Genomic DNA, 19935 nt, shown 5'->3' on the forward strand with positions numbered 1-19935 from the left:
TTTGCATACCTCGGCAGCCATCTCTCCAAGAAGGCCAGCATCAACGAGGAGATCCAGTATAGGATCCAGTGTGCCAGCTCTGCCTTCGTGAATCATCACGACATCAAAACTCAAACAAAGCTCCTACTATATAAGGCTGTGGTAATCCCAGCTCTTCTCGATGGCTGTGAAACTGGGGTGACCTACAGGGATCATCTGAAAAGCCTGGAATGCCAGTGCCAGCGCTACCTCTGGAAGATCCCTGGCATAAAGTGGGAGGATCATCGCACAAATACCAGTGTCCACACTGACACTAACTCACCAGTATGGAAGCATTGATTACTCAACATCGGCTGCGGTGGACAAGGCACTGTGCACACGTGCCTGGTGCACCTTTACCAGAACGGCTGCTATACTCCCAATTCAGCCAAGGGCACATGGGGACCAGAGGAAGTGCTTCAAGGACGCCCTCAAGGTGAACATTAAGAAATGTGGCACCGACACCACAAACTGGGGAAAAACTAGCTCAGGACAGAGCTGCATGACAACACCTTGTAAGAGAAGGCATATCTTACTTTGAGGAAAACTGGCATGCCCTGGAGGCAGAAAAATGACAGAAATGGAAAGAAAGGAAACAAGACCGAGAAATTTGTGGTCCAAGCCTCCCTTTAACCAACCCACTACCTGTGGCATTTGCTAGATAGCCTGTGGCTCTAAGTTTGGCCTTCTTAGCCACCGATGGACTTGTCTTGACTGATGGGAGAGATCATCCTCAACTGCTGACGATGAAAGACTTGGATAAGATTAAGGCTATCCATTCTTATGGCCTGGCGGCAGTGTTTTAATGGCTTTCCAACTGCGGAGAAATAGGTGAGCCTGGTGAAGCTTAGAGAACGCATTAGGAAGCGATTTGCCATATTTACCGATGATAAATAAGCTGCTTTGTTCTTCTTGGGGGACAGAGTGCTATTCTGTCATCTACCAGCGGAGAAGGGCGAGAGCGACTAAAAGGGGAAAGTATTGCAGAAGGCAGAAAGACATCTTAGAAACAACCTTGTATCAAAATGCAGCAAAGAACATGTTCGTGTAGTGGTTATTTTTGATTTGTTAAATTAAGTCAGTTGACCTTGGTGTTCAGTCATTTTGGCGGTGACCATGTACTGTATACTTGGAGTGACAGCTCCTTCAGACGCATGATTTATCAGCTCTCTTCCCTTCTCCTGCCACCCTCATTGATGGAGACTAAAGTTGCACAGCACTGAGTCTAACCAACTGGCACTACTTACAAATTTAAACGTTTTGGTCAGAGAGCGTACAAAGCAATCAAGTAAGAGCCATATATAATAAGCATATGCGAAACTTGGGAACTGCATCCAGTTAATATAGAGCATATATCTTGCAGTTTTACTGGCCATGGGAGTTTGTCTCTAAATGTTGGCTTACTCGCATAGCATAAGTCTCCCTCCTTTGACAAGTGATCATTACTGCTATGACCATGCGCCCCGCTGCTCTTTTAGGGTGGTATTTGATCTGCCCAGAGTTCAGTTATCCCTTCTGTACTGACCTTTTCTGCTGTATATACCCTCTTCACCATCTGACCATTACTGCAGTAATGCCTGTCCCACCAGCACCTCCTTTGAGATGGCTTGCAGCCATCTTAAACTTGGTGGGTCACATTTAACCCAATGTCTGTGACCTACTGTCTAAAATGAAGATTGTCTTTTCTTCTAACTTCTTTTCCCTACATCCTCAACTTTTTAAAACCCTGCTGTTTAATTTGAGCCAACTCCAGGCCAAAACCAAGACCCACCCCAACCTCAGTCATCGAGCTCCTGTACGCTGATGATGCTGTAGTGTGTGGCAGACCTTCAAGCAGCTGTTGATGTCTTTACCAAGGCATGCAAGAAAATGGGACTGACGCTTAACATTCAGAAGACTAAGGTCTTCCATCAACAAGCTGTTAATCATGGGTGCGTGTACACATGTGCAATAGCCTAATTTGCTGTGGTGTGAAGTGTCACAGTCTACACGTGCAGCACTATTGGACCTCAGCAAACTCATTTTCACCACCATAAGACAGTACCATCGGGGATAGTGCTGGTTTATGGTGCAAAAATAACTGTGCCTGAATGCATGTGTAAACACTGACCCGGGAGGAAACTACCCAGTCAGCACAGGCAGCAGGGGGCCAGATCCCTGCCTGCCGCCTAGCTATACAGCTCCGCTCTTCGGGCACTCTTGTGCCCCAGCTAGCCTTTTTGCCACCCAGCACTGAAACCTGGAGCCCAAGGCAGATACCCCCAAGCCTGCTGCCAGCCCGGGGCTGCTCCACCCCAGCTCAAACTGCTGTGGTCCCTCCCAGGCACAGCATCTGTACGTACAGACACTGCAACCAGGAGCAGCTGACTCCAGCGTGAACTGCACAAGAGTTTACCACATCACTTTAATGGTGGTGTGTAGATGTACCCAATGCCAGTCCTCAGCTCCAGTAATTCAGATTCACAGCAAGACTCTGGAGGACATTCCCATACCTTGGAAGCCATCTCTGGCAGAAGGCTGACACCGATGAAGAAATCCAGCATCGCCTCAAACGTGCAAGTGCAGCCTTCGGACGCCTGAGGAAACAGGTGTTTGAAGACCATGACATCAGATCCGAAACCAAGCTGATGCTTTAGCAAGTAGTCATGATCCCCGCCGTACTGTACAGAGCTGAGATGTGGACAGTGTACAGGAGACATTTCAAGCTGCTGGAGAAGTACCATCAATGCTGCCTGTGGAAGATCCTATGAATCCAGTGGGAAGACGGATGCACCGGCATTAGCCTCCTCTTGCAAAGAAACACCACGAGCATCGAGCCAACCATCATCTGACATCAACTTTGCTGGGCCGGTCACATCATCTGGATGTCTGACTCCAGATTCCTGAACCAAGTTTTATTCTCCCAGCTCAATCAAGGTGTATACTCAAGAGGAGGGCAGAGAAAGCGCTTCAAGGATGTCCTCAAGGCCAACTTGAAAAAATGCAATGTGGACATCAACTCGTGGAAACTATCGCCCAGGACTGCCCCAAATGGAGAAAGAGTCCGCTGCAAGGATCTCAGACAACAGGAGACGGAAAAATGGGATCAGCAGAAACAGCGTGCCACCGTTATCTCTTGATCCCAGATAGGCCTTGTCAGCCATCTTCGAACCCACAGAAAAGACAATCATGGAAGACAATCTTCCTTGACCGTGAGGGATTGATGATGATGATGTTCTTTGGATATTGGTCTGTGTAGGTGTCAAGTGTTTGCAGCTGCCCCTGGCCTTTATCATAGTTGCTTCTAAAATACCAAATAGCCCGTACCAAGTTCCTCTCAAAGTGATTCAAGTATTTTTTTAACCCCCTACAGGTTCCAGGGTCTCTCTTTGTACTATTACTTTTTATTATCCTAGTGCTTAAGAGCCTTACTCATGGACCAGCACCCTGCCATATAAACACAGGATGAAAACAGGGTGTCTGCCCCAAAGAGTTTACAAAACGTAAGACCAGAGGAGATTGCAAGGATGGCTTATTCCCCAGCGTGTCCTTGGAAGAGTGAGATGGGACAAAGCCTTACTAATAGCTTGGATAGCACCAGGGTAGACCTGGAACTGGTGATGATCAGAAGTAATGCATTGGTCAACTGAGCCACTCGCTGCTCTTCCTAGATATTTCACGGATTTCCGCAGTCAAACCCCTCACCTCTTCAGCTGACAGCATGGATGTTAGCTGGTTGGGTGCTATAGAGAGTACATGGTGTTTTGATTCTATGAGAGTAATGTATAGATCCGTTTGGAAATGATTTTTGCTCTGAGCTGCTCTGTGTGACCTTCAACCCTTGGGGAAATCTGTTCCTGCTCTCCTGGATTATTTATTATCCTTGAAACAGTCCAGATTTTCATCTCTGTTAGGGCTCATTTAGCTACCTGTCACCTTCCCATTCAAAGTCACATATTCTTGCATCCAGCAGTGGATAAGTTCTGGAAAAGCGTGATCCATGCATTTTTTTCCACCGTGAGGGACTTTCCTGTTCTTGGTGCCAAATGCTGCACCCTTGTGACCTAATGGGTACAACCTTTGAGCCTTTAGCACATTGTTCCTTATCCCAGCCCTCTAGCAAGACAGTGTTTTGGGGCTGTTATTACTTTCTAAAGGGACAGCAAGATTCGGGTATAAATGACAGGACACTTTTCTGTGCATTTTGCATCTTCAGCTCCTAACCAGAGTGGTCTCATGCTTTCATTTGAATTGGCAGGTATTCCTCTCCGTGCTTGGGGTATAGGTGTGCTTCTGCACGCTTCCTCCCCTTCCCCACCAGCCAATCTCATTCATGTTTTGGAGAAATAAATCTTCACATGCTTGAAATCTTGATGGCCCTCTCCAGCTTTCTGCAGAGACCAAAGCTTTTCTGTAAAACATACCAGTTGTGTGTAACCTTTGGGGGGAGGCTTTTTCAACCCAGGGACTTTCTTAATAATATAATAGTCAACTGAATAGGTAAGTTTTGCCCAGGTGCATAAAAACACACTCTGGTGGTGTTCCAGCCATTTCCTGGGCAATCTTGAGGTACATCGTACATCTGAAAAGTTCAGGGCAACTGCTCGGAGATCAGGGCGACCTTGGCTCTCTTCACTGATCGCAGCCTCTGGATCTGATGCCCATTTGAGGCAGTCCTGCAACCATTTGGATAGGACTCCTAGCACCATCCTCCTGAGAGAGACCTGTTAGCTTGTCCCCTACAGTGGGACCCACGTGGACAAAGATTTGAAAGGCAGACTAGTTTATTTCTTTCATTGACTCTGGTTCTTTGGGATGTGCTGTTCATGTAGACGCAGGACCTGAACCCTCGTTTTTACCGTGACAATCTGTTGGTCGGGGGTTTGCAAAGGAACAGAGGGGCCGTTGCATCTGCTCTACCATGAGGGCTGTGAGGAAGGGGTGTGGGCCCAGTAGACATTGGCCAAAGGACACAGGATCGTAGAACAGGATTCAGGTAGACCGAGCATCCCTAAAGACCTGCAGTGTCTGTAAAATATCCTTTCTGTCTGCTGCCCAGTCTCACCTTGCCAACCTTTCTCCCTCTCATCTCCAGGCCCTCTGCGACTCCACATTTTACCCCTACTGGCAATGCCAAAACCCTGACCCCATCCTCTAATTATCTCCCACCATGATACTGGTATGTATTGCAGTCTAACTTCCTTGTCTTGCACCTGTTCTCCCTTCTGCTCTATAGGAAATGCAACAAGCACGATCGGGTTATTTTCCTGTAGACCCGATCCTCATCTCCCACTACTTGAACCTGTAGACCAGCTTCCAGTCTTTAGTTCAGAAATCAGATTTCTCTTCTGCAGGGCTCTCCATCCATCTCTCTTACTCTTTTCCATACCTCACTTGACTGCCCTTTTTGAAAGTCACAAAGTCTTTGCAGATTTTCAGGCCAAGAGGAGGGTTCATTACAAAGGTCTGGTCAGACCCACATGTAACACAGGCTGCAGAATTTCATTCACCGATTCCCACAGTGAGTCCTCAGTGGTTGTAAGGAGCCAGCTATGCCAGTGGTAGCTGAGGGAGCTCTGCATCTCGCAGGATTGGGCCTTTCAACTGAAAATGCTTTGGGGCAGGGGCCCTGTCCTTAGGTTTGCACATTCTGCGTACAGCAAAGAGCTGCGATATGCTTGCATGGGATTAAAAATAGCAGTGGACTCCTCCTGTATGCAATACTTACGTTTTCAAAACTCGTTTTTCTTCTAGAGCCGATGGGAAAGCCAGCAAGACGTATCCCAAACTTCGACACATTCCAGTTGCGGGATGACCCCACCTCGTACCTCTTTGCCCAGCCCTGTTCAGCAAAACCATTCTCCAGACCCAGGTAACGGCTACCCCCAAGTTAAGTCAGCTATAGCAAAAGTTCAGAGCTAAGTGCTCTAGCTGGTGTTTCAGGAGAGAGCGAAGCGTGAGAAGAGGGGACGAGCTGAGGACGGAGGTCCTTTAGGAAGTCGCGTGATTTTTATTTTTTTTAACAGTTGAATGGACAGAACTTCATCTGGGGTTGCATCAAAAGGGGAGCTGCTGATCAGAGCACGGTCTAACCGTTACATGTGCACAAGCTGGGAGCGATACTGAATGTGGCTGAACTGCTCCAACTTGAATGCTGGGGTGAAGCCCTGCTGCAGTCGGAGCTGTTTTGTGACATCCTGCATCCTCCTCGTGCACCCGTCATTGTCAGAACATAACAGCTGCTGCCCAGTTTGGAGCAAGTGGCCCCTTCCCTTGTAGAACAGCTCCAAATATACATTCATCCATATCCTGTTGGGTTGCCTTGCTGTGCTTTGAACTGTACGAGCACGCATCTGGCAGCATGGAGGATATGGGCTCGCAAGCTAGTTCATGTGTGATTAAAAGGTAGTAGGATTCCCACTGTCCTGCCTTCTTCTTTGGGGCGAATCTGATGTGGCTTAGCTTTCATCCATGGCAAGACCCTGCACTCAGCTAGTTAGTGCGGCACAGCTGATATGTAACAAATCCCCTCCACTTTTTTACCCTCTGATAACTAGTTTGCGTACCCATGATCTAAGAACTCGGCCTTCACTGACCCGAGTCTGTGCTTTACCCATCGCCTGCCTTTGCTTAAAATTGGAAACTGCAGTTCTGCAAGCATCGAGCAGTAAATGCTGGGAGTTTAACAGTGCCTTTTAGTTGGGAAGTCACAGTCCTTGTCCCAGAAGGTTCAATTCTAAAACCAGGACAGCGCGGTGCAGACATACTAATACAGTATGTGTTATGCAAGCAAAGCAGTAGAGGCCGTGAGGCTAGCGATATATTTTGGGGGGGAAAAAACAGATTGGGATGCATATTTTGCAGCTGACCTACGGAGCTTGCAGTATATTGCAGAGCATAGTGTTGAGATAAAAGCAAATATAAAAGAGTTATAACTGGTGTTTCTCGGGGGAGGTGGAGTGGAACGGGATGGTAGGTGTAGCAAGCACTGCAATCCAGACCAAAACTCATCTAGTGGTCTCTAGTGTTTGATTTAATAATTGAGTTTGCCACATTACAGTCTTGCGCTACCTGGCGATAGCTTTTCTGTGTTATCTGCCACAGAAATTTCTAAAATACATAGTGACTCCAAAGCAGCTTGCCAATATTAAGCTCTTCGCCCCATTTTAGAAAGGAAATATCTCTTTCTCCCCTCACCCTGTTGCCTCTCAAGTCCTTGCCCCTCAGAGGAAGAGATGGGACTAGAAACAGTCTACAGATCCACAGCCTAGTGATCCTCAACCCGAGTGCCCCAGCATGCTGGCATGCCATGAGATCTTTTCAAGGGTGCCACAGGGTACCATGTAATCCTCGCACTGTTAGGTATGTAAACGCTTAATATGATTCTCAAGTTAAACTCCAAGATTTCAAATGGGAATCTGTAATGTCAAAACCATTCTGCCGTGCTGTGGTCTTTCTGAGTTATTTGCAACAGAAGATTTGCTTAATTATTTTCTATAGTCAAAAAAAAAAAAGGGGAGGGAAACTGAGAGCTGGAGTTTTCCAAGGGACGCCTGGAGTCTAACAAGGGCACGTTGAGTCTAAAAAAGATGAAACACTTTTCTAACCAAAAAAAAAGGGGAGGGAAACTGAGAGCTGGCTTTTTCCAAGGGACGCCTGGAGTCTAACAAGGGGCACGTTGAGTCTAAAAAAGATGAAACACTTTTCTAACCACTGATTGACTCCCTCTTTTGTGTTAGGAGGTGTGTTGACTGTCTCTTATGCAAGAATCTTATAGCTATTTTTTTTTAACTTTGCTGACAGGACTCAGTAGTTTGGCTGCCTCCTACCTGAATCCAGTAAAATCCTTCGTGCCTCAGATGCCAAAGCTGCTTAAGTCTCTCTTTCCTGTGAGAGAGGACAAAAAGGCCAGGCAACCCTCTCCTCTTGCACAGCAGGTAAAAAAAATATATACAGAGATATTGGTGAGCATTGCTGTAATGACTTGCTGGCAGAAAGAAAAGGCTGTTTTGTATGTTGTTGCAGGGGAAACCAGGCTTTTAGTCGACTGTAGTAAAAGCTTGTGATCCATTTCCCCTCCACTCTATCTGAGATAGTGGAGCTGTTTAAACTTATTGATACTCTCAGCCTGCTTGGCTTTTGAAAAGTGCCAAGAGCACTACTAATGTGATTTATGGTAATACCACTTGCAGCAACAATAGTAAAATTTATGAAGTGCACTTAGTGTTGTTTGCGTATTGCCAAATGGAAAATGTAATTCTATTTTTAATTCTTGATTTCATTTCCCTTCTCCCCTCCCCACTCCGCATCACCTCTTTCTGACTTGTGCTTTGTACTTGGGGCAGCAGTTTTGACTTCTACCCCAGTCTACTTAGCAAGTGTGTAGAGGATGCCATGTGCCTGCGATATTGCCTCTGTCTCCACACAGCTCATATTTTGCCCCCATGCTTCAAAGGCAAACTGAGGCATAGTCAGATGGTCTAGGAGATAGTAAAAGACCAAGAGCCCTGTTGGGAATGAGATCCTGAACTTTAAAGGTGTGATATTATACAAAAAGCTATAGTTGATTAATATAAAGTCTCTGTGTTGTCTTGAGAAACTCCAGGTTTACGGCTAAGAGAGTGTAGCTGCATTTTTACAGTGCTCTATAGGACATCCAATTAACTAGGCTCAGTTCTTGCCTTCAGATTTGGAGCATTATTTTGTTACACAGCCTTGCCCCAAAATTGAGATCCAGTTCACTAGTACTTGGAGTAGTGAGAATGAGTATGGGGCAGAATGTGTATTCCACCTCCCTTGTAGAAATGTTTGAATGGTGTGGGTGTGTGTGTGTGTGTGTGGGGGGGGGGGGGGTGTAAGGGTAAGATTGGGGGGGGGTATGTGTGAGAGAGAGATTTGGGCTTTCTTGTTCAGGTCTTGCTATAAGCAGACTCAAACTAAACTTCAGGATCGTAGAAAAGGAGGGCTGGGAGGGACCTCATAAAGTTGTCGCATCCAGCCCCTACTCAAGGCAGAATCGTCTCTGATTAAAACCATCCCAGCCGGGTATCTCGGATCACAGGAATGTGGAGTTACCCAATTTTTCGCTGCTAGTTCAAGTTCTTAGTACAAATCAAAAAGTAATTAAAGAGCATAAATGTACTGTAAGTACACTAGAACTTTAGAAGTCCCAATTTAAAACGTATATGTCGTATTAAAAAGTAAATAACTAATAAAAATAAGAATATATTAAAAATCTCTTATTTGACTATGGCCCTTTAAAGACCAAAATGGGGTAAAATACAGCAAATGGTGAAAACAGTGTCAATCACTACCTATTGCTCCAGCAGTACTTTGCATTTTTTTACACTGCCGTTCATCCACGTGTGTCCAAGTGCTTTATAACAACCTTGGCAAGTGTGTAACTACCTCAGTTTACCCATCCAAAACTGACGATAAATAAAACTCAAAATGGTTAGATTTTTAAACATATTTAGGCACTGAATATTTAGGCTCACCCCTCGTGAGCTGTCTGAAATCACACTGAGAACTGGTGGAGTCTGGATTACTTTAACAACTTGACTTCACTCCCTCCTATGACTCCAAACTGGTCTGTTCAATGGTTTCTCTGGAAGCAGGTTTTTGGACTCTGAAGTTTCCAGTTGAAAGAAATCTTGTGTGTTAAATGTGAGTAAATGAGCGCTCAGGTAACCTAATAATGGGCATGTCACTGGGAATGCAAGGGGAGAGAAGAGTCTCTCTGACAAAAATAACTAGATACATGAAATGCCGAATGTATAAATAGCAGTGTGTACGTAATGTTGGGTTACACTGGAGAGCAACCCAAGGGTTTTCAAGACCATTGGATCAATATAATGAAATGAAATCATAAAAATTAATACAAGCTTCAGGGCTTTTAGTTTCCTAATGTGACAAGTCAGCTGCACTACACGTTCAGGTCACCAGTTGTCCATAGGAAACCTAGAGACATTCTTCACAGTGCTGTCAGTAAATGAACTGGGTTTCCTGCTCCCCGCTGGGAATTGCAGGGCATAGAAGTGAAAGCAGCCCCTGAAACAGTTAAGAGGACAAGCCTGGCTTACACCAAGAGGTAAACGTGCACTTTTGGAATAATGTTTTCTTTTTTTAAACATAAATGACACCATACCTCATGCTATCTTAGTTCTCCTTTATATGCAGGCTGGTGCAGACATAGTCCCTTGGGTTACATTTCGGCTTGTGGCCCGTTAAACAAAGCCGTCGTGATAAATGGCGATGCATTAAGTAGGTGGAGGGGGGAGAGCTGCAGGGATTGGTGTGTTCAGCTGTAACACCTTCTAAAATACTGGCCGTGGTAGAGCTAGCTCTTGCAGATGCCAAATCGGGAAGCGTTGCAAAATGCCCTGAAGTCTAAGCCACCTTGTACAAAAGAGATGGCCAGGAAAGAGAACGATATTGGACCTAGACGAATCTAAATGGACGTTCCTTAAGGTTAGAGTAGAAGATGGGTGTTCAAGGGAGATGACTGAAATGCTGTTCCCACCGGGGCGGGAGGGGATGGCAGACTGCATATACGGCTGCCAAAATACCTGCCGGCGCGACACTCCACCTGCGCTTGCAAAAGTCGCTAAGAACGGAGTTGATGATGGGCTGCTCTGCGGTACCGAGCGCACCTTGAATATCTCACGCCGTTACTGGGGCGTCGCTGGGTGGTATTTTAGACACCGAATTATTATTTATCAGCAAGTGATTGACAATTTGAAAGGAATGAGAGAAAAGCAAAAGGCTGGGCAGTGATTTACAAAGAAAGATTAAAATGCCTAGTTTCAACTTGGCTAAAAGAAAAAAAACAAGGGGTGGAGACATAAGTCTACAAGCATTTGGATGCAAGCGTCATTAGAGACAACACAATGCTTAGAGGAAAGATCTTGAGGGCATGCCCTCAAGAAGAGTTGAAATTCAGCAAAAGGAAACCTCAAATTTCTTGCCGACTTGTTTCCATTATTCTACCAAAAAGTCTTAAACCTTCTCAAAGCTGGCAGTGCAACCCTCATCTCGTATTGTTTATTCCCTGGTGTTTTGTCTAGAGTCGGTTTAATTGTAGAGAGACCGCTGTTTGTCGGCAGAGACGGATAGGATGACCAGGCTTGTTTTTCCTCTCTCTAAATGTTATGGTTGATGGACAGATTTAGTTGGCTTGGTGACTCAGTAAAAAGTACTATCTATAAAGTTATATTGTGCCGAACCGCATTTTAAGCCAGTGGTTCTCAATCCCTCTAGACTCCAGGCACCCCTCGGTAAATGCCACTTCTTAGTTTCCGCTTGTTTTTTTGGCTACGGAAAAACAGAGATTTTTCTCTTGCAAAGATCACGATAGGTCAGAATGTTATTAACCCTATACATTTCTATTTGAATTCCTGGGCTTTTCTTGTGAACGGCTTGCCACGTTACGGCGCTAACATCACACATCACCCCGCGGCGCCCTTGAAAGGATCTCGGAGCACCCTCGTGGAGGATCAGTGCTTTTAAACAATATCTTGTAGCTAAAATTATCTGTGTTTCAGCGCTCTTGAATACCACGCTCGTTTGTTGATGGAACAGCGCTTAATTTTAATTTCCAAACTTGCAGAAAAGGTTAAGCTCATCATGACCGAGCATCTTGCAGAGAGAGCGAGCTCCCAGATCTGCACATATTTTCTTTGTAGGGAGCTGCAGCTTTAAAAATCCCTAATCCTTTCAAAGTAAGAGGGAAGCAGACGCTTCTGAGCACTTGTCCTGAAAAATGATCAAAAATTATCTCTTTGCTGCAGATTCTTATTTCACCATATGCCTTTGTTTAAGTAGGCGACTGCCTTAAAGTAAGATACAATCCTGTATGCGCTACTTGAGCAAGATGGTCTTTCCCAGTTCTGGTTTCTGTTTGTAATCAATGGCTGCCTGAGTTCCAGAAATGCAAAGACATTACAGTGAAGGTGGTGGCAGCTGACAAAATTGCTGTCTTTGACCTTCTGATACAAGTTTAGTAGCTAATCTGGAGAATAATGAACCGCAATTAATGAAATCTGCTCTCGTATTCAAGTGTGTTTCTCAGACAGCACATAAAATAATTGAAAGAACTTCCTGCTCTCTAATTAGTTAGATTGAATTAATTTGGCATAATAGGATTCTTTATGTAACTCGCAGAATGGCTTCCGATGAAGCTGTTTATGTACCTGAAAGATTGGCTTCTGATGAAGCTGTTTATATACTTTTAACTTAGAAAATACATGTCCTAGCTGGCTAATCTGGTGCCCTTTGCTTAGTAACTGCCGGGACTTTTTTCATACGTGACAACTACCTATGTTTATAACCGTTGGTTTTTTTAATCATTTAACTAGCTTTGTGCTTCCCATTCTCTTGTCTTAAAACCAGTTGGTGTTTGCAGCATTCAGCATTTGTACCTTTTCCTAGTCTTGCTCTTGATGGGGAAGAGGTTGTTATTTTACACGTAGAAAATGCGTGGAGGTAGATGAAGGAAGTTGCATGTTCTTCATTGTATAGCCGCTTCTTAAGTTGTGCATACGCTATTGAAGCTGGTCTTTACCAGCACTTTGCTTTCATAATCTGAGCAAGACAGAGCTGGTCATCTCTACCTTATGATCCTTTCCCAAACAGGTCACACGGTGACGTTTGGGGGCATCATGGAGCAGTTGGTGTTAAGCAGGCACGTGTGAAAGCGTGCAGACCACATCGTACAGAGGCAAAAGCCGACTTCTCAGATGAACGTGGCTGCAAAAATACTTTTGAAGGCTAATTTTTTGGGGAGGGACTTCTAGATACTTTCACAACCCACCGGTATTTGAGTGTGTAGGTGAATTATTGAACGGGCTCTTTTAGTGCGTTACCAAAACGAGAGGGCGATTTTTCATGTCGTAGCTGTCTTTAGACGATTCCCTTGTCTGAGTCTGCGGTAACGTCATAATTCATTGCTCTCCGGGTTGTGTTCCAGAAATACAGAGGGCTGACACAGGAGGAGAGGGCAGCTGACAAAATTAGTTATCTTCGACCTTCTGATGCAGGTTTAGATGCCAATCGAGATAAATAATGAACTGCAGTTAATGAAACCCACTCAGGTAAACCAGATCTCTCTGGTAGTATATTACACACACACACACACACACACGTATATGTATATGTGTGTATGTGTGTGTATAGCTCCATAGATGTGTATAGTGTCTAATTCTTGTGACAGGATTGTGAGGACTTTGGTTGCTCACTGAATTCACTTTCCCCTGCCATCCTTTTTAAAACCTTTTTATACTGAAAAAGAGTATATAAAACTAGCTTTTAAAGATAAGCCAGTGAAGCCCAGAATCTGACCATGTTAAAGAAACTTATTTAGACACTACCGCCCATTATTCTTCTAATGTTTCTTCCTGGAATTGAGAAATGAAATAAATGTAGTTGCACTCAAAATAATGTACAGTGAATCGTGCACTAAATACAACAGATATTTGACAGTCACACACGCTGTTGCTGGCTGGAATGGGCGGTGATGTGGAAGGTGAAGTGGGTTCTCATTTTGAAATATTTTTACTGAATAGTGGTTCATAAACTTTGTGCAGGAACTTCTGTGGTTGAACAAAGCAACTTCATTTTAAAGCCATAGAAAGGGGCAGAAAATACTTGTGAGAGAAGAAGAAGAAAGTTTTAAGAATATTTTTGCTTTTTTTCTTTCTTTCTTTTTGCATGCTCTGTGTGTGTTGGGGGGATTCTGTTTTTATTGGCTTGTGTAATTTGTGACAGTGGGTTTTAAATTTTATGCTCTCAAACTGGCTTTTATAGCATTCAATGAATGCAAACTATTTGTTACAACATCACGGACACCTTTAAAAAAATTTTTTTTAATGGGTATGTGAACAGAGTGTTGTCAGATTCACTGTCTTTGCAACCAGTGTCATCCCAGTCTGCAGATGGGGCTGTATAAATAGCAGTGGGAACTCTGTTGTCCTTCTGCGTGTCTCAGCTGTGACTTGAGTGGTCCATCTCTAGAAGTTGGGGCGTACTTTTGGGCTCCAGGGACCAATCAGTCCTTGGCCTCTCCTACTGTGTGGCCAATACAACGTGCAGACAAGCCAGGAGCAATATGAATATAGCAAAACCACTTCCAGCTTTAATACTGCTTCATCCAGGGTTAAAGTAGGAGTGGTTTTGCTATATTTATATTGTTTCTGGCTCATCCATATGTAATGGTTAGAAGGCCACAGCTGCTACTCTTCTGAACCCGCTCCAATGTATGTGCACCCGTGCCCTGAGACAGCATGGCATGTAGGCAAGCAGGTCGCTGTTGTGGCAGGTCTTTGGGATCAGACACGGGAACCCTTCAGTCCAGCTCAGTTCACACTGAGCTACAAAAAGCCATGACTTGGTGGTAGCTTCATTTGCAGTAACAAGCTCTAGATTAGCAGCTGGAGTGCTGCGATCCAGCCCAGCAAATGACTTACGTGTGCACGTTACATTAAGCAGAGAGTAACCTCGGTAAATGCAGAGGGACTCTGCAGGCTTAAGGTTAAGGCTTTCATCCAATAGCCTGAGTTGAAAGGCTGCGTATTTTATTACCAATCCCCCCAGAGCCATCCCATTTCCTTCCAGACAACTTTCTGTTGAAGTGACTTCATATTTCTGCGTTTATTACCATCTATTTCCAGATGTTCAAATTCGATATTTACAAATGACAAAGGCTGGACAACAGTGGGTTATTTAAAAAAAAGATGAAAGTTGCTGGGATTATCTGCAAAATCTTCATATCCTCTGATAGATCTCATAAGAAAGGTTATTCATATACATTAAAGTATGTTTAGCAACCTTCAGTGGGAAGCTGTTACCAAACTGGGTTGCTTTTACATTCTTTTCTGGGTCCAAGGTTTTTCATACACCAAGAATGACCTATACGGGAGCCTTAAATGAATCGGTCCAAGTGTTGCTATCAGATGTGCAGCTTGACTTTAGCGAGAGCTTTTTGCTTGAAATCACATCCTGAATCTGGCTCTGGCGGCGGAGACATATTTCATCCAACAAATGTCTTCTCACAAACACAAGTAGTCATAACAAATTGCGTTAATACTTATTCTCTCGGCCTCCCCACGTAACTTGACTACATTTCATAACAAAGATTTGTTTTAATACCTTTGCTGCCCGACGAGGGTGTTCTCGTCTTACCCATCTGTTTCCTGTCAACGGCAAAGTTGGTTAAGTGCCACTTTTGATAATTGCTTATTTTTTTTCCCTCCACATTTTTGAAGTTGGCTGGCAAAGGTATCTTAAGAGATTTTTACATTTGTCATCCTCTTCGGGAGGATAACAGTATCTTAGCACTTGATGAGGAACGGTTAAAGTGTAACGGTTTTATTTCTTTTGCTATTTGATACCAACCAGTTTTTAGGTTTTATGGGTTTACATACTGTTAGACTTGAAGGTTTTTTGAGAGATAACAAAACACTTTCCTGTGTGGTGTTCTTTTGCTTCTTTTTTTTTTTCAAAGGTGAATAGTGCCCCTATCAAAGGAAGTAAAATGTAACAGAATAAGAAAAGAAATTAAGATAATTTCTGAGCAGTTTTATAACATTTTTATCCGTAGAGCCCAGGTACCTTCCAAGAGAGGTTGTGTAGCATCCTCATTTTACAAATGGTGAAACTAAGAAGGAGGGTCGCACGTGGGGTTGGTTTCAGAGTTGGGATTAGATGCCTGGGGTGTAAATGCAGTTAAAACACACGTTCCCCCCAACATCCTGAATCTCTGATACATGAGTAGACTTAGATTTGAACTCGTGGCAATAAGCCCTTCATTCTGTCGAGTCGGGAACGATGAGGAAACCAGTGCTTTTTGCCGTAGCTCCGCCTACTTTGGGAGGCCACGTTCAGTAGACAATAGAGATGTGACATATGACCACGTTCAGTAGACAATAGAGATGTTACATATATGTTCTGCTGAGCTCCCCAAAGTGAGGTTCAAATGCACTTGCACAGGACGGGTGAAGACCTGGTGATAGACGCATGCCCTGTAACCACCTCTCTCCTCTTTAGCATGCTTTGAATAGAAGGTAAATGCTTAGCGACTGTGATGAATTATCGGGGAGCATCTGAGCTACCAGAGAGATGACCAGCAGGAGCTTACACTCCTTAAACCCACTGTCCTGACTCTCATCAAATTCAGGCATAAGGCACTAATTTAATAGCACTCTTAATGGCTGTTAGAAACTCACTCAAAGCTGAGATTCTGACAAGCAAGATGGGAGACTCAGAAGCACCAGACACCAACCTCGGTCCAATTTGAGTTCTGGAAAGAGCTACTTTTGTTAGACACTGTTTGGTACTTGCTCCCGATAACTCCCTCATGGGGTCTGGCCTATGAGGACAGCAAAACTGTGGACAGTAGTTCCTGAAGCAGCTGAATAGATTCAGTCCTCTCTGAACCATACGTCAGTGGTATCCTTGCCTCTTGCTGAGGAAGGTGCAAGAACTTTGACTTGACCATCCGAGACATTTTCCTTTCTTTAAAGGAACACACGATTGGTTTTATTTTAATACTTTTTTAAAATAAGAGGCTAAATGTGCGCGCTGGAAAGGAAGCTACCACTTTCAGTAAGCTCTCCTAATGAGTCTGGAACAACACAAAACTTGCAATCAAAACTCAGCTGCTTGTGTATCCTGCATCCTCAGGGTCCTTATGTCTAGCAGTGAGACATGGTCAACATATGCACATCAAGAAAAGAGGCCAAACAGCTTCCACCTATGCTATTTATGGTGCACGTGGCAAGACAGAATCGCCAACACAGAGGTCATCGCTAAAGCCAACCTGCCAACCCTCGTTGCACTACTCAAACAGTGGGGTCTCTGCTGGCGCATCCTGAAGGACATCCTGCATGGGCAGATTGCAGACAGGGAGAGAAGAGTAGGAGGTAGGGCACGTGAAATCGCGCTTCAAAGATACCTGCAAGCAGGATATATGAAGGCTTTTGGAATCAACCCAAACCTTTGGGAGGCCTTACCAGGAGACAGGACAAAGTGGCGCTTCCTTCTCAATCATGGAGTCCAACATCACAACGAGAAATGCTCACTCGAATCACAACAGAAACATGGCTGAAGGACCAGCCTGTCAGTACAGTAGCCCCTAACGCCATGTACACCTGTCACCACTGTGACGGGACCTGCACGTCTAACATCGGTCTTTACAGCCACAAGAGACAATGCAGCACCAGTCAGTAGAATAGCTGCAATATCTATCATCACCCGCTGATGAACGGATGCCATACAATACATTTTTACCACGCATTTAGGTTCATCCAGCAAGTTATAATATGTGTATATATGTGTGTGTGTGTGTGTGTATGTATATATATATGTGTGTGTGTGTATATATGTGTGTGTATGTATATATGTATGATAGATATAACCACCAATATATATTGGTGAGATAGATAGATAGATAGATAGATAGATATAACAAATCTAAATATAAGGTAGTTTCTACTTTGTTTTTAACTTTTAACTAACATAGTGGGGGGAGATTGCCTATTTGTGGGTTTTTAGTTGCATCAGTCGCCTTCATAAACATTAGCTGTTCTTTCTGTATGAACGTATTCCTCTTTGGTGGAAGGTTAGTGCGGTTGGTACTTGGCTGTGTTCTTCGTGGCAGGGATGCAGGTGGGAGGCGTTGCAGACCCGTACCAGTCCCCGCTGCATCTTGCCTTAAGATGGAATATTCCGCTCTTGCTAAACAAACTGCAGCTGCGTTCTCAAAATATCCTGAAAATTAGCATTGCAGATATGTTTCCTGTAAGGGAACTGGGAATATCCCTCCAAAGAAAAAGAGCTTATTTCTCCCAAAAGATGTAGATGGCCAAAGAGCTCTGTGACCAAAAGTTGTGCACCCCTCCCTATGCTGTGCTGAAGAGGACGGTTTTTGCCTCTTCCCTCTTCTCTTTTTTTTCCCGTGCTCCCCCCTACAAGATTCTTCTGCACGTTGGTAATCCATCTACTACTGACAGTACCGTGCAGGAGGTCCCAGGTTTGCAGTTAAATTTGAGACCCCCAGCTGGGAGTTAGAATTAGCTGCTGCAGCCACCTTTATGCGACCACTTCAGGGATTATTTCCAGTCTTTTAATTTATGAACCTGCAAGAAATACTTATGATGTGAACAGTTCCACTGCAAACGTGTGCATTTGAAAGGAAGAGAAAGTTGTGATACCAGGAGGTGGTTTTACTGGGGGCACAATATAGTGGTTGGTGAGTGACTTGTGCATATTGTAGACGTTCTGCATGTTATGAGTGATGCTTAAAAGATTGCTGCTGAGGCTTGCAGCAGTTGGAGTTTTTTGCTTTGCTGGTTGAGGGAGAGCAAACAGTATTGACGAGCTTGTAAGAACAGATACCGTAGGCAGGCAAGACTTTTTTTGAGGGGGATGTGGGTGACTAGAGTCTATTGAATTTCTGCCACTTCCAGTAACTCACCCCTACCGGGATGTCAGTCAAAGTAAACTCATATTGTTTTACCAGGACTTCTTTAAGGGTCAGTCTGGCCGATGAGCAGATGCTGTAGAGAAACCACGCCTGCTACAACATATCTTATTCATCCCCTCCAAGAGCTTGCACTTGTAGATGTTGTTTCCTTGCATTTAAATATCTTATTATCAAAGGGCACATCTACACGTGCACTTTAATGCGCATTAGCCTATTTTAATGCGCATTAAAGCATCACTTAAAATGTGCTTTTTATTTAATGCGCATTGTGTCATGTTTAAAGCACGCTCTGTAGTGAATGCACATTTTCCTAGTACCTCAAAATAGAGGGTGCCTCTACATGAGCGCGAAGGCTGCTCTGATGCACTGTAATGACAGATTGCAGATTAATCAAATTTGCAGATTAATCGAGTTTGCAGATTGAGTCGGCTGGAGCGTGGTAATTACCGCACTCCAGCAGCCTCCTGCGCCTTGTGTATCAGTGTCCCTGCACTTCACAATGGTGGCGGGGCACTTGAACTAAGGCTCGTTTGACAAGCATTAGTTCAAGTGCTCCCACCACTGTTTTGAAGCGCAGGGACGCTGATACACGAGACACTGAAGTGCTTTAAGTAGAGCAGCTCTCAAAGCCACTCTAATTAAAGCGCCCCCACCCACCCCTGGAGCATGTGTAAACGTGCCCGGAGGTACTAGATTTAATGTGTATTAACTAAAGCCCGTTAATGCATGTGTAGACGCGCCCTGGCTGAAGACGGCATTTGCTTATGTCCCCCCTCAGACCAGGGCACCTGTGACAGTGTTAAACTAGCAAAGTTCAGTCTCCTCGTGAGAAAAGACCATTTCGTCACTCAGGAGGTTAAAGAGAAATTCACTTTTGCCTCTTGGGTTAAACTTGCTCTGCCTTTATTTAACCCGTTGTGAGAGTAACGCCATGTTTTTTGTGTTTCTTCCCCGTCCCTGCAGCCTGTTCCACGAATCATGGTGCAGTCTGCCAGCGTCGATGCCAGCGCTGTGAAGGTAAAGCAGGTAGGCACGCTGCAGGGCGCGACAGCATTGGTTGCTTGCAGTATCGTGGTAGGGAACGCATCGAGGTGGCGGACAAGCTGCGTGCAAAGGCCACTTATGGTATCGTTACCTAAAACCTGTGCACGAGCTTTGTTTCTTCGCTCTTAGACCGTGAATTGCAGTGCAGGTTGCCCTGTTGTCTCAGGTGCTGTTCAATTTTTTTTCCCTTTACTTTGCTTGCAACACTTTTTTGAATTTGAAAATCTTACTAATCAGGATTGCATTAGTAGCGAAAACAAGAGCTTAGCTCTCTGCTGCAGCTTTAAAAGGCGAATTGCTAGGTGAAATGTTTTCTATAAGCAGGAAGTTTCTTCTTCAAGTATCCCTTATTTTGAGTGGGGTTTTTTTGCTTAATTCTTGGTTTTACATTTCATCCCAATTCATGATATCAGCAG

The 19935-nt window shown here is 44.4% G+C and overlaps 1 protein-coding gene across 1 annotated transcript in view; it reads left to right on the forward strand.

Moving 5' to 3' along the window:
* The window catches only part of KIF13B (kinesin family member 13B), a 102416-nt gene that overhangs the window by 73473 nt on the left and 9008 nt on the right, over positions 1-19935 (forward strand). The window contains exons 36-38 of the mRNA XM_025194882.1: positions 5752-5869; positions 7801-7934; positions 19439-19501. Coding sequence (XP_025050667.1) covers positions 5752-5869; positions 7801-7934; positions 19439-19501 — 315 coding nt within the window. The remainder of the gene's footprint in view (positions 1-5751; positions 5870-7800; positions 7935-19438; positions 19502-19935) is intronic.

The sequence above is a fragment of the Alligator sinensis genome, unplaced genomic scaffold (genome assembly GCF_000455745.1).
Source record: "Alligator sinensis unplaced genomic scaffold, ASM45574v1 scaffold1825_1, whole genome shotgun sequence".
NCBI classification, from domain to species: domain Eukaryota; kingdom Metazoa; phylum Chordata; order Crocodylia; family Alligatoridae; genus Alligator; species Alligator sinensis.